The 13,828-nt window shown below is 45.4% G+C and overlaps 1 protein-coding gene across 2 annotated transcripts; it reads left to right on the top strand.

Moving 5' to 3' along the window:
- Positions 1–120: 120 nt before the first annotated feature.
- Positions 121–13,800, top strand: lifra (LIF receptor subunit alpha a). Of its 2 annotated transcripts, none has more exons than XM_037481804.2 (18): positions 121–296; positions 4,006–4,174; positions 4,289–4,425; positions 4,661–4,814; positions 5,008–5,283; positions 5,501–5,627; positions 6,455–6,591; positions 6,712–6,854; positions 7,022–7,184; positions 7,603–7,667; positions 7,899–8,133; positions 8,515–8,694; positions 8,839–8,940; positions 9,028–9,174; positions 9,309–9,446; positions 9,613–9,706; positions 9,939–10,005; positions 10,106–13,800. In XM_037481804.2, the coding sequence occupies exons 2-18, from the start codon at positions 4,087–4,089 to the stop codon at positions 10,805–10,807; spliced, it is 2,955 nt and encodes a 984-aa protein (XP_037337701.2). In that variant the 5' UTR covers positions 121–296; positions 4,006–4,086; the 3' UTR covers positions 10,808–13,800. The 2 variants fall into 2 exon arrangements, with proteins under 2 accessions (XP_037337701.2, XP_062418207.1); XM_062562223.1 differs by lacking the exon at positions 121–296 and adding an exon at positions 2,676–2,796.
- The last annotated feature ends 28 nt before the right edge of the window (positions 13,801–13,828 follow it).

Consider the following 13,828-nt stretch of genomic DNA (forward strand, 5'->3'; position numbering starts at 1 on the left):
CGAAAAAGGACTTTTATGGAGGTCTATATTATCCAAATGGAGGAGTATTTCGACAAACGCCCTATCCAAAGTGAAAAAAGTATGGTGGAAGCCCATTGGTCAGCACATGTGTCAGTCAAACGCCTTGTTGCTCTTTTCCAGTAATCCCAACCTCCTCTAAATTTATTGGGAATGATTTTTTAACAACCGCACATGATAGTCCAGCACAAGGGGCAGGCTTTTTAAGAACTTCAATATTGGATATATTTTGCCGACGTATTTAACATCACCGAAAAGGACTTCTTGCCACAAGAGAGGTAATTCTGTTGTTATTTGTGAACTTTTAACGCTAGTCCCTGTGGGGCAGCTAACGTTACTGTAGCTAACGTTAGCCGTGTTTTTCCTAACATCAGTGGCCTCTAATGCGTGTGCGTGTGGCGGGGTGCTGGCTGCCAAGATCATTTTACATTTTTGACATTTAACACAGAGCCTCCAATTCGCGAACGATACCATGTTGTTAAAAGGCTCCCCAACCCCGCGTTATCCCCGTGCGTCGGTTGTTTACGACGGGACGTGTAACGTTAAGCGTTTAGCTGCGTAACAGCAACGGGAGTCATGCTGCCCCGTGGCCGATGCTAACGAGCCATGTTGGGATGGGTCAGTTTGGGAGACCCGCAGTATTCTCTGGAGGCGCAGGATCAGATATTACACAAATACATGTGGTACAAACAGGCACATTTATTATTATATTATTATTTTATTTTATTATTTAACGTTATTTGTGTGATATTCTGACCAACAAATTTCCTAACATGCTGATATCTATCTATCTATCTATCTATCTATCTATCTATCTATCTATCTATCTATCTATCTATCTATCTATCGTCTTCTCTCCTAACAGACTAGGACAATGTTACACTTTGTGGTGAAGTTTGAATGCACAGGAGACGTTTTTTGAGATGTAAACGTGACGTGTGTTCTGACAAATATATTCCATAATCTAACCATACTCAATAGTTGGCAACCTTTACAGGTAGAAATGCATGTATTCGTTATTATAGTATGTACACATGTTTTGGTTTTAATGCAGATTCAGAAAATGTTTGATCAAATATGTATCTTATTACCCCTTTATTTTTCAGCAAATGAAACTAAAGTTGTATGTGTTGTAGTGTCTCCACACTGTTTTTTCACTTTCACTTTATTTTTGCATTTTCAACAGACCGGGTACACACACATCCATATATGTGTGTGTGTGTGTGTGTGTGTGTGTGTGTATATATATATATATATATATATACATACCCGTAGGCACCAGAAATAAAGAAAATTGGGGGAAAAAAAAAAAAAGGGAAGCGGGGAAAGAAGGGAGGGAGAAAAGAAAGTATGTGTGGGGGGATTCATTATCTCAAGTAAATTAGAAGCAAAAAATATAATATGGTATTTGTCAATTGAATTACACCCCCTCCACCCTCTAACCTCCCATTGCTAGCAAGATAAATATCATAAACGATTACAAGGAAAGGCAAGGAAGGAAGGAAGGAAGGAAAGGAAGGTTGGTTGAGGTCCGAACACAACACACACACACACACATCCGCCCACTCAGAGGAATGAATGTCCCGTCCTCACTGAGGTCAGAGCACACACTCTGGTTTCCTCACCCGGCTTCTAACTTAATCTCACTCTCGTCCGGTCTTCTCTCCCTCTTTCTCTTCCCTCCCATTTGAGGGTCGAACATAATTAGCAGCCTCTTTAGCTCATGTTTCAAAATGTCACTGCACTTCTATACCAAACCAGAGGCCCTGTGCGCTTAGTTCTTTCATAGCGGCGGTCATTTTATGGCAGAGTACTGAGACTACTTGCAGGGTGTAGGCCGAGGACAAACAAACAGTTTTTTCCTGGCTTTGGCTCCAGCTGCCACCTCAACAGAGGTTTTGTTTTCAGTTTAAAAAAAATGTGTTTGCGATAGTAAGGTGCTGAAAGGTTGGTGGCTTGACTGTGAAGATAACATTGCTACCACTGCCCCTCAGTGCTTATGTCAAACTGAGGTAGTTCAATTAGGTAACTCCCAATTAATTCTATTTTTGTCCCGCCTTCGTCCACAGCGATGTTTAACATTCCCCTTTTATACTTGACTTTAGACGTCTTTTACACTGAAGCCTGGCGATTGATTGATTGACCATTAATCCCGGAGCCAAGCAAACGTGTATCTTGTTTGTGCGTGCCAGTCGGTTCTCACTTGCACAATCACTGGACCGTGTGTTGCGCGTCCTGTCTGGACGTGCAACACCTGTCAGCCAAGACGCCCCAACGGTTTGGCTACAGAGGAAATATGGGGGACAAATGAGTCCAGCACGGCGCTGTTTTGTTGTGTGAGTCCTTTCTGACCTAAAGTAGAACGACTGCAGGTGTACGGATGAGGTTTGGCCTTGGTTTTTAAGTGACAGCATGCTCCATGTTGTTGTTTTTTTGTAGTGTGTGGTCACAGTTGTTACCGCTACAAGGACAGCAATCAGAGCCCAGCAGATAAATATTGATTTGCGTGTGCATTTGTAGCTATCAGTTTCTTGGGGAGGTTTCCCAGAATCCGTGGCCATTCCCCCCCCTCTTCCCATCAGTGCACTATGTTTCTTTTCTATTTTTTTCTTTTTTTGCAGGACACCGATGGTATAAGAATATATTGAAGGTTAAATGTTTCAGTCTGGAGCAGCAGTTGGGAAAATCTTTAGGACCGCATCGGGCTTTTTTGTTCAGAAACATTGAATCCACGCTGCTGTATTTGTGTTGAGTTGTGCCTCTGAATTCCATGTGGAGGTGAGGATTTGTGAAGCCATCCACACACCAGAAGGCTGTTAAAACCCAAAGCTAAATGTCCTTGTGTGTCTAGTTATTGTGCACTGAAAACAAGATCACATTTTTAAATTCAATTCATGCCTTAGTTTCATTTGCTCTTTTGAGACCATATGTGAAACCACTTTGGGAGTCACATTCCAGGTTTGGGACTCCTCCCTTATTTTTGCTGCTGCAAAACGTTCTTAAAGGAAATGAGAATTTACTACGCGGTGCTCTATGGACTTCTTAAGATGCTCCTTTATGCTTCGGAAACAGGTGGTCATTTAGCTATTTCAACCCAATTTGCTGTTGTTGTTTTTTTTTGCTTGTTGGGAACATTCCTTGGAATACTTCTTTATCTGCGCAGAGTCTTGATAGGAATGGAACAAAAACAACTGCTGGTATTGAGCAATTGAGTGAGATAAGCAGTGTGTGTCTGTCCTCATTTCCCACTGCGTAAGCATTCTCTTATCTCTCCCACCAGTGTTTAGTTTTGCGCAGTACCCCCTCGCAGCTCACTGCAAACTGGTTTCTGTTGGGATGGCGGGACTCTTCTGTTATCCAAAAACAGGATTTGCTGGTGTTTTTGGGTGTGTGTGTGTGTATTCTGCATTGAGGGCAATTTAATGGGCTTGGTGGGACTCTGGTGCATTTTATCGAGCTACCGCCTCGGCCTGTCCCAACCTGTCTCCAGACAAACTGCACTGCAGCTTCTTGGTCACAGGCTTAACACACGCTAACGGGTAGTTAAGTACACGGAACGGTCCCACGCAGGCTCATCGGGGCGAGCCACAACTATTGCCACACCTCATTTTGGGGAGTAGTCCTGTTTTTGTGATGTGGTCACATCAACGACCAGTTGGACAGCGACCCGACCTTACGTTCTCCAGCTACGTGTTCTTGCAGTCAACCCAATTGTTGTTTCAGTATGGCAATCTCTAGTTTAAAGTCATGATGTTCATCAAGTGCAATAACGTCTATTTAGAGCCAAGTAGACCATGAAGCAGAGTATGCTCTTACTTCTGGCCAGAAAGCAGGCGTGCCTCTTTCGTTGTTATACATTTGCACAAGAATCGGAGCTGGCGGGAATTCAGAACGCAGCTCTTCCCGAGAAACTGCTCAGGGAGAAGAGTATACCGGAGGACTTGTGGTTTTCACACCAAGATTTATTTTTTTCCTCTTTTCCTACAGGTCGCCTGACTCTTGCCTCCTAAATGACTCTGCTGTAGTGCAGAGGAACGCCACCTCAGTAACATCGGCCAGCGGACCGCCATGTCTCACTCAAAGCCTAACTGGAGCCCCATCTGGCTCACCTGTGTCCTCGTGGGCCTCACGGCTGGACACACTCTCGCCAAAGAGGGTAAGAGACAAACTACAAGAAGGAAGGAACTTCTCGAAGCAACGCATATATAGTCCGCTGAGTACTGAGGTTACAATTGCTTATTATTGTCCCAATCTTTTTGTTTTCTTCTAGTCCCTGCGGTACCCCAGCAGGTAAAGCTGTCCCCTGACTTGTCCACACAGCAACTGTCCATATCCTGGCTGGGAGGAGCGGCGGCAACCTTTGACCTCTTGATTCTGAGAACTGAAGTCAATGAAACGGTCTTCTACGTAAGAGCTCATCTCTGTTATTTAATTTGTGCTGATACTTCCCTTATTGCACAGCTTTTTTTGTCAAGTGAGAGAAGGGTTTTTCCTGATCTGTTGTATTTGAGATTTTGCCACACATTTTAATACTGTGTAACAATTCAGTACAACAAGACTCTTTTCCTGCTTGAGCTATGACTGTGATAGCCAACAATCATCCACCCGCTTCATGTTCCATCTCCCGGTGCATCGTCCTCAGGAGACGGTGTCGGCGTCGGTGAACCAGGAGAGCGGGCGGCACCAGTGGGTCTGGACCTCCGTCGAACCACTTGAGTGCACATCGCTGTCCGTCCAGATCCGCTCAAGAGACGGACAGACCACAAGTGACTGGAGCAGCACGGAGGTCCTTCAAGGTCGGAGCAGTAGTATTCCTGACCATAGGGCAGCAATAATGGACTGCTACTGTCAATTTGGGATTATTAACTCAAATTGTCCTTTGTCTCTGAAAGCTCTTATTCACACCCAAACAAATGACTTGGCTTTACACCCAAGTATAGGTAGATCTCTATTTATATCTCCATCTCTCTTTTTGCAACGTCTTTTCAGGAAGAGATCTCCCGAGCAATGGGAAAACCTCCATGTTCCCCCAGGACCCGGTCGTCCCCGTGGGGTCCAACACCACCTTCTGCTGCATCTTGGAGGAGAGGAAGCAGTTGGATAAAATCGTATACAACTACTCGGTCATGCACCCGACGCGACTGAGCAGGCGAACTTACTCCATTACGGCTGTGAACCAGGCACCGTCCAGCAGTGCTGGAGTCAACGTCATCTGTTACGACAAGCCGGGCAAGAACATGGCCGGCACCGTGGTGTTTGTCGGATGTAAGAGGATTTACTGTCGACATAAGAGCTGAAGTGAGAATGGTTGTCAGATGGGTGAATGGGTCTCCGAGTGACCGAGAGAGGGAGGGAGTGAGTGTGATGTTGAGGCTGGGAGATTTTCTTTACATCTTGGTAGTTGCATCTGTCCATGTGTACTCGATTTATGTACGTACATGATTACCCCATTGAGTTTCCACACGTCGCCCCGTGTCACCAGATCCACCACTGCCCAGTGATTTTGTGTGCGAGACTCATGACTTAACCTCAGCCGTGTGCCGGTGGAAGGAAGGACCAGACACGATCCTGGTTGGCAAACGAAAAACACTCTACACGCTGAACAACAGGTACCGCAGTCAAACACCGAGTGCTCAACTCAAACTAAAGAAACTGGCCGTAACCCGCCCCGACACATGGTCGAGTGGCAGAAAAGAAGGACTCCAGCTCGACACATCCCTAAAGACCGAGGTTTCATAACGGCTCACAACCTGCAAAAAAAGCACGACTAATAAGGACAGTAGTTTCTTAATAGTCTTGCTGAAATCCAGTCTTTGCTCTTCTGAAGTCCCGTCGTCACACTGAATCGCGCGTGCAATAGTTGGTTGGAACCAGCCCCCTGCCCCCCCCCCTGTGTAGTAGTGCAGTCCACTCCACAGATCAACGCCAACTAACAACCCAGAAAACATGTTAAATTCTTACTGATTCTGTAGCTGACATCGATCTAAAGGACCATGAAATAGGATGAAGGTAAAACACAGTAAATTGGAAGGGGAAAAAAATGAAATTATATTCTTTGGAGGGAGGGGGGCAGATTCACAGCAATACCTTGACAAGCCAGGATGTGGTTCATTGTCGCTCTGCTTCTTAGAAAATAAAGCAAATATTGTTTTCATCCTACAAAAAAAATCCACAAGGTTGAGCAGGGATGGCGAGCGAGATAATGCACTTAGTACTTAGTCTGAGTGACCACTTTCCCCATTAAGCATAGTGTACTGGCTGTCTGCCAGACCGTCTGATGGCCGACCTCAAGACGAGTCCCATTATGAATGTGTTTGTACTCGCAAGGTCAGATTCAGTCATGTGGTTACTTTTTGTGGTGGTTTGGATTTTCACACTGCTGGTGAATCTACTCTTTTATTTTAGTTTTGACGTGCGTTCTATTTATTTTTTGCAGGCGCTGTGATGGGAGCAGCACGCAGAACAAGTTTGTAGAGTGCAGCGATCCCCTGTGGGAGGGGAACTGGACACTGGTAGCGAAGAATCCTCTCGGCCAGTACATCCTCACCGACGCTGCTGAGCTCAGTCGCAGAGGTCGGTGTTTCACCCTCGACCTTTCCACCACCAGCGGGAGAATTTGAAAACACGCATATAAATAAATAAATAGAAAATAACATCCAGCACACTGAATACTGTTTCTAATTTCCTCCCCAGTGCATCCAACAGCACCAGAGAACCTGAACTCCGTTGTCTCTCCCTGGAACGCCACTGTGCGCTGGGGTTGGAGGTACAACAGCTATTCCTCTCTGGCTCTCGTCTGCCAGACGGAGCTCACGCCCAAAGACAACCCAGCAAAGGTCAGTTGTGTTGCAGTGCGCCAGTCGTTATTCCTGTTGTTCCGTCACATTTCACATGACAGCAGGCTGACGACCGACCGTGTTCACTCTCTGCGAACCAAAGCGTGCATGTTATAGCAGGCGAATGCATCGCTCCTGATCTACCAGTAACAAAAATCTCCTACCAGCGGTCCCAGCAGACCTCCTCCGGTTTGGACCTGCGCTCCATGACGCTGTTGGACCTCTATCCCGATGAGGAGTACAGCGTTCGAGTTCGCTGCGGTGCACAGCACAATTTCTGGAAGTGGGGAAACTGGAGCGAGACGATTTCCTTCAGAACCAACACTTATGGTAAAGGGTTTATTCGTGGTAACTATGGGTCACAAAAATCCCAAACCCCAAATTGAAGGAAAAGCAGCCAATTCTCGCATTTTGGAAGCTAGAACTAATTAATATTTCATTATTTCTGCCGTTCCGTAAATGGTCTTTAGATAAATGGGGATAGGATGACCCTGAGCTGTCCATATTTAATGACTTGCATGCTGTTATAATCCTAAATGATGAGTATTAATTGCTGTGAAGTATAAATAGAATGTAGTATTTTCAGTTTTTTGATTCAATAATAAGCTTTCAAGCTCAAAAGATTATGATTTTATTCTTTAGCGTTTATTATTTCTTTTGCTCAAATATTTGTTGGGAATTGCAATTAGATTATTTATCATATCTGTGATCCATTTTCTGATTTTTAATATTTGTTTTCTTTTCTCAGCTCCAGAGGCTCCAGATGTGTGGGTGTGGATGAACAAAGACGACACTGCACAGGTCATTTGGAAGGTAGGTTTTAATTCTGTATGTCTTTGAATTGTTTTATTTTTGATAGTATTTATTTACAATTTTTTTTAATTTTTACTACAAAGAGCACAGATTTAATCAAATGTATAGACTCCTCCCGAGGTTCTTCTATTTGAATTTGTTGTTATGCTTTCCTTCTTCCTTTTACTCTCCTAACCTGTTGTGAATAATCATACAGTGACCACCACCTTCCTTTCACTTGATTTCTTCCAGCTTCTGACACCAAGACAAAGCCGTGGTCCGATCACGGCTTACGAAGTTACTCTGTGGAGCCCCGAGGAAAATCTCCAGCGCACAGCATCCATTCCCCCGGACACTTCTGCTTATTTGATCAACCTCACGCAGATCACGACCCTCGGCAGCGACAAGATCACGGCCACCGTCGTTGCGAGGAACACCGGTGGGATGTCTCAACCTGCGAGTGTGCATATACCACTGCGTCTGACAGGTACGAATTGGAATTGGAGTGAATATTCAGATGGGGTACACATTGTATATATAACCCGTTGTTATGCGATACACATTAATTACTTACCGTTGACTGTTATTTTATTGAGTGTTAATGCAGTTTTTAAAAATTATTATTATTATTATTAACTCGAATGCCTGTGCTGCAGTGTTTGCACAAATAAAAGTGCAATAGACTACTTATGAATTCAACATTGAAGTTTGTGCATTACCTGCATATGTGCGTATTAGTGCGACAGGGAGTTTGCATATGGGGCACAGATGCAACGGACACCGGTAATGATGCATTCCGAGTAAGGATATAGATCTATAGCACCAAGCCTTCTTCATTGCTGTATGCATGTTTTTTTTTCCTCTCCAGATGTGGAACCCAGTTCTGTGTCCAGGCTCGTTTATACAAACGGGGGCTTCCCGCTGTCCTGGCAGCGGGACGACTGCGCCACCTGTGCTTATGTGGTAGAATGGTACAATGCCAGCCAGAACTGCCCTGTGGGCTGGATCAAGTTGCCCGCCGGAACCACTACAGTCTCCGTTGAGTCAGGTATGCCGGCAACAAGGCCTCCACTTTAAGCATGTTTTTTACAGCGGTGAGAATAGGATACAAACTGGACTGGATTTGTCCCCATGTTATTCTTGGCCATGGGCATTGTTTTGGATAAAAACAAAAACTTCTCATTGCCTTCAGCCGACTTCCGTCCAGGTGTGATGTACATCATCTCCCTGTACAGCAGCACCTCCGAGGCCCCCGAGCTGCTGCAGCGCTGGCAGGGATACATCCAGGAGCTGGGTGAGGAGAGCCCGACGTTGTAGCAGACGCATCGACTTCATCGACTCTCTGTAATGCCTCCCACCCGTCGGTTTGGTTCTCCCACAGTGCCGTCCAGTTCTGTCGCCCTGTCAACAACCCAGCAGGACTCTGACATTCTCCTGGCCTGGGGAGAGATCCCGCTGGTCAACAGAAGAGGCTTCCTCCTGGGCTACAACATTTACATCAATAACGGCTCCCAGCTCACGCTTCTCGGTAAACGTATACACAAACACCTGCAGGATTTCGCTGACCCATTCAGCACAAAGCGTTTTCTTTCCTGTTTGAACTGGCACGTCTTCATTTTGTCTCTCTTTTCTTTCCTTCAATTCACCCTGTCCTTTGAACAGCCAATCTGACAGACCCAGAAAGTAAGAATTACACAGTAAAAGGCCTCTCTGAAGGCTCCTACAAGTTTACCGTCAAGGCCTACAACTCAGCAGGAGAGGACACGGGCGCCACCGCCTCCATCCTGCTGGAGCCGTACGGTTAGTGAACGTGTAGTTATGTGCGTAGCTCCAACTGGTCATAAAAAATTGTTTTGATCTACAACCATTGCTTTTTATTGCATGACACAAAATATGCCTGGATTAATAGATAGTATATGTTGCTTCTAGTGTAATAAAAAGTTATCCCGTTGTCTTGTCCAAACAGCTGATTGGCTGATACTTGAAATCTTTGCTTCCCTGGGAATCACATCCGCGTTCCTGCTCATCGCCACCATCTTCTGCTATAAGAAAAGGAAATGGTGAGAGTGTTTGGCTCCTGCCTCGTGTGTGTTCTAGGAATAGTACATGTTTATAGCTCCTGACATCTACCACGTGGGTAAAAACCCAGTGTAGGCTACACTGTAGGGTTGTATTTTCATGCCGTTGCTATTTGCTATTTGCTGCCTGTCTGACTGGATAGTCAGAGGCCTTTAACTGAGGCGGCAGTTCTATTTGATGATATCTTAAAGTGTCATTCTCTCCCGTCACCAGGGTGAAAAAGGCTTTCTATCCAGACATACCTGAGCCCAAGCTGCCCGGTGACTGGTCTCGGGCACAGGTACGGTATAAGTCTCAGTCAATATGAGAAGACTACGAGGCGGTCGCCTCCCGTTAAAGCGCACTCAGCGGAGTGTTCTAACACGCTGTGTGTCTTACAGGGGCCGCTGGATGTGAAGCCATCCCCCCACAGTTTGGTCCACATGGTGGACAGGCCCGAGTGGGATTCGAGCAAAGAGGCGCTCGTCGTCATTCCCGAAGAGGAAGAGGACGAGGACCGGCTGGGAGACGACACCGACGAGCCGGCTTCACTGCGCTACTACCATCACGTGGTGGACGAGCGGCCCATAAGACCCCGTTTCCCCGACTCCTCGGCTTCCTCCGCGTCCTCCGCGTCCTCTTTGGAATCGGCGCGCACCGACGTGACATACACGGGGATCCAGACCTCGGGGTCTTCCTTGGTCTTCCAGCCGGATGCGGAGGGCTCTTCCGAGGTCCCCCAACCCCTGGCTCATCCGTCCTTCTGCCGAGGTGAGGGAGGCAGTGGAGGTGGTGGTTATCGGCCCCAGATGCAGTCCAGAGCCCAGAATGACGACACGGGACTAGCTTCTCCAGAGCCTGCGTTCGAACCCCAGGCAGCCAGCGCTGGAGGCTACAAACCCCAGAGCTCCTGGCATTTTGACTCCCCCGTGGGGGGCGGGGAGAGCGCCGGCCTGGCCCCCTCGCTCGGGTCCCCCACCTCAATCGCTTCCACTCAGTTCCTCCTCCCTGACGGTGAGGAGCACGCAGACGAGAGGCGACAGCCGGCGGCGGCTGCGGCGGCGGCTTGGTTCACCAACCTGCTGTCATCCACTAAACCATGAGATCATCTCTTGTCCACCACTACCAGGCTGGCCAGGAGGGGGGGAGGGGGAGGGGGAGTTTATCTAGTAACCTTCTGATTCCTTGCTGTTACCAGTGTCGTGCATCAAACAAGCCTCAGCCATACAGTCTTGTTTACCCCCCCCCCCCCCCCCCCATTTGCCTAGTACTACTATTCGTACAGTTGTCCTTTGAAAGCAGCTTTATAGCAGCTATTGAAGATGCTTCTATATCAAAGCATTTGTTTTTCCCGTCCATACCTCTTTTCCAACCATATTTATCGGACCCCTGGTGACCCCCCTGAATCCCCATGATACGCAATTGCAGCCGCTCATTTTTGTCCCCATTTTATCTTGCATTTCAGAGGTCAAAAAAGAAAATGAGACGTTTTCCAACCTAATGACAGAAGTGTAAAAATAAGGGACAGTTTTAATTTTTGGATCAACACTACAAGCGGTTTACAGTTGCAATGTCTCCTGATGCTCCTCCGTCAGGATTACCTTGCTTGTTTCATGACAGCTGATGAGCTACTGAAAGGACAAAGATGAGTTCAAAGTGTAAGGGTGGTACTCTCGTGAATCAAAACCAAAGTTTCTCCTGTCGCTACGGACATGATCTATTTTTCACATATCGCTGATGAACAGTGAGATATCAATGGAAAGATGTATTTGTGAATAAGAGCAGTGATTATTTTACACAGACACTGGAGTGGTGCTGTCTGGAATTGTGTGGGGGATGAGCCCTAGTGGATAATTACACTGATATAAGCTAGAACGTGAATACAAAACTGGTGTAGTTAAATTAGCAAACACACTACTATTTTCATTTTGGGTGTTTTTTTTTTTTTTTTGCAGTGTTTTTTTTTCTTTCCTGTTGAGAAATACTTTTCACAATCAGGCCAGTGTTTTTATTTCTATTGTAGCTCTGTGTCCTTTAAGTTGGGGATTGTTTTAAACAAAGTATGAGTATTCACTTAGATGAGTAATTAAAGTGTCCGATTGCCTCGATAAATGCTTCCAGGCATTCGCACCACGTCACCTCTCACACACGGCCTTGCTCCTAAATGTTTATATGTAATGGAAAAAAAATGTTCAATAATATAGTTCAGAAATGTATTTTATTGGCACTGAGCGCTACGTACAAAGGATGTCTGTTTTAATTCATTTTAGCAGGCGGAGAAATGTCTAAACGTTGGTAACATTATATTTTTGGGTTTGAAAACATGTTTTTCTTTGGTCGCTCTTTCTTTAAACTCCGAGGTGGCAGATAATGCATTTGATGTTGATTTGCTACGCTTGAGTGCTTTTTTTAGCTATTTGTCGGGGCGGGATGTCATTTAATTGCACATTTTCTCCTGAAGCCTCCTTGTACATCTTGTTACTGGAAGAAAGGGACAATGGGGAACGTTTTAGGCTGCGATGACCAGTGCAGTGAGGTTCCTGTAGTTCGAATTGGACATAAATGTGTAGGAATATTGGTCGCTTGACAGCACTTGGGCACCTCCTGTAAAGGTGCAAAATACAGGCCACTAATGGCCAAAGTAGACTGCCCACACTCCATCTGCGCTCCACTCGTGTGTGCACATTGCGGCGGTTGAGGAAGCTCCATTGGCTCGGTTTCCCTAAAGCATCATTAAATCATCCATCTTGAGATCGGGGTGCCAGCGATAACCAGGATATTTGCTTTCTGCATTTCAGAGGCAGGCCCCTGCTGACCTATGTGGCAGCCTTTTGGTTTTATATTTTGTCAGTGCCTTGAGATGAGAAGCTTCAAGTAAAAACCACTGTGACGGGAATGTTTATTAAGACCGTTTTAATGGATGGTTCCAGTGATGACAGGCAAGCAGTCCTCGTTGATTGTCGTCTCTTTGTCTCTGTGTTACTGATCTGGAGGGATCAATGGGGGGGAAAAGTATTTTAAAAGAACGAGGCTCGTCCTGAGCAAACCAACCAGCTGTATTGGGAGATTGGTGATGGCTTCATAAGAGTTTAAAATATGGCTGCAGATTGTTTTTTCCTTTGGAGTCTGCTTCCTCAAACAAGCACGACTTTGGGGAGTAACCTACGAACGCTATGTGTTGCATGCTTTCCCCAATCTTGATTCGGATTCACCAAGCAGCACTTTTCCATTTTTCTCAATCTCTGTGTTTATACAACTAACTGTACGTACTTGTCATTTTCTTCTGTTTGTTTCCATCTTGCAGTTAGAAATGATATTCCCCACGCTGCAATGGTGACCGCACAGCTTCCCTTTAGAGAAGGGAGGCAAACGCTTGGGTTCGCAACACTAGATGCATCGAGTCCTACAAAATGTAGAGGCATCAACCTCTGACTCTATTGTTGCTGAAACACATTTAAGCTTTTTGTGTGTCTGAAAAATCGAATCGAAATGGAATTGCGATCCTGTCCTTAAAAGTAAAAGAGTCTGCGTTGCATCTTTATCTCATTACTGCAGTGTTGCTCAGCCAGACACGTTATAAGTAAGAACCACGCAGGCTCAAACGTGGAGACCGCTGACATACAATTATCCTTACGTTTTTTTTTTCTTTTTTCGTTCCCATTGTTCATGAATGTTTTTAATTGGATTTACTGCGTAGAACATAACAATGCTGTGCTTTACACACAGCGCGTACTTGCTCCTTCACACATCTTTATCGCTGGCCTAAGCTCTTTTTACAAGTTGATGCATGTCGTAATAAAGTACTAGTTAGAGAACAGCATCTCCTGAATCTTTTTAACTCCATGTTTACGTTACTCCATTGCTTTAAAAGACTAATACAGACTAATGTTGTGCATGAAAACATAACTAAAGTATTGTGCACCTGAAGATTTATTTTTCACATAAAGGCTTTAAATTCTATGATATTTTGCAGATTATTTCGCTATCGATTGAATGACAGTGAAATGCTTCTGAGTCCATCCATGAATGTTAATACTAATAACACAAATTTAATGGAACTTGTTTTTGTGTCAATAAAGTTATCTGTTTGACCATTTGTGAGTGCTTGATAATTGCACTGATTC

The sequence above is a fragment of the Pungitius pungitius genome, chromosome 5 (genome assembly GCF_949316345.1).
Source record: "Pungitius pungitius chromosome 5, fPunPun2.1, whole genome shotgun sequence".
Classification (NCBI taxonomy): domain Eukaryota; kingdom Metazoa; phylum Chordata; class Actinopteri; order Perciformes; family Gasterosteidae; genus Pungitius; species Pungitius pungitius.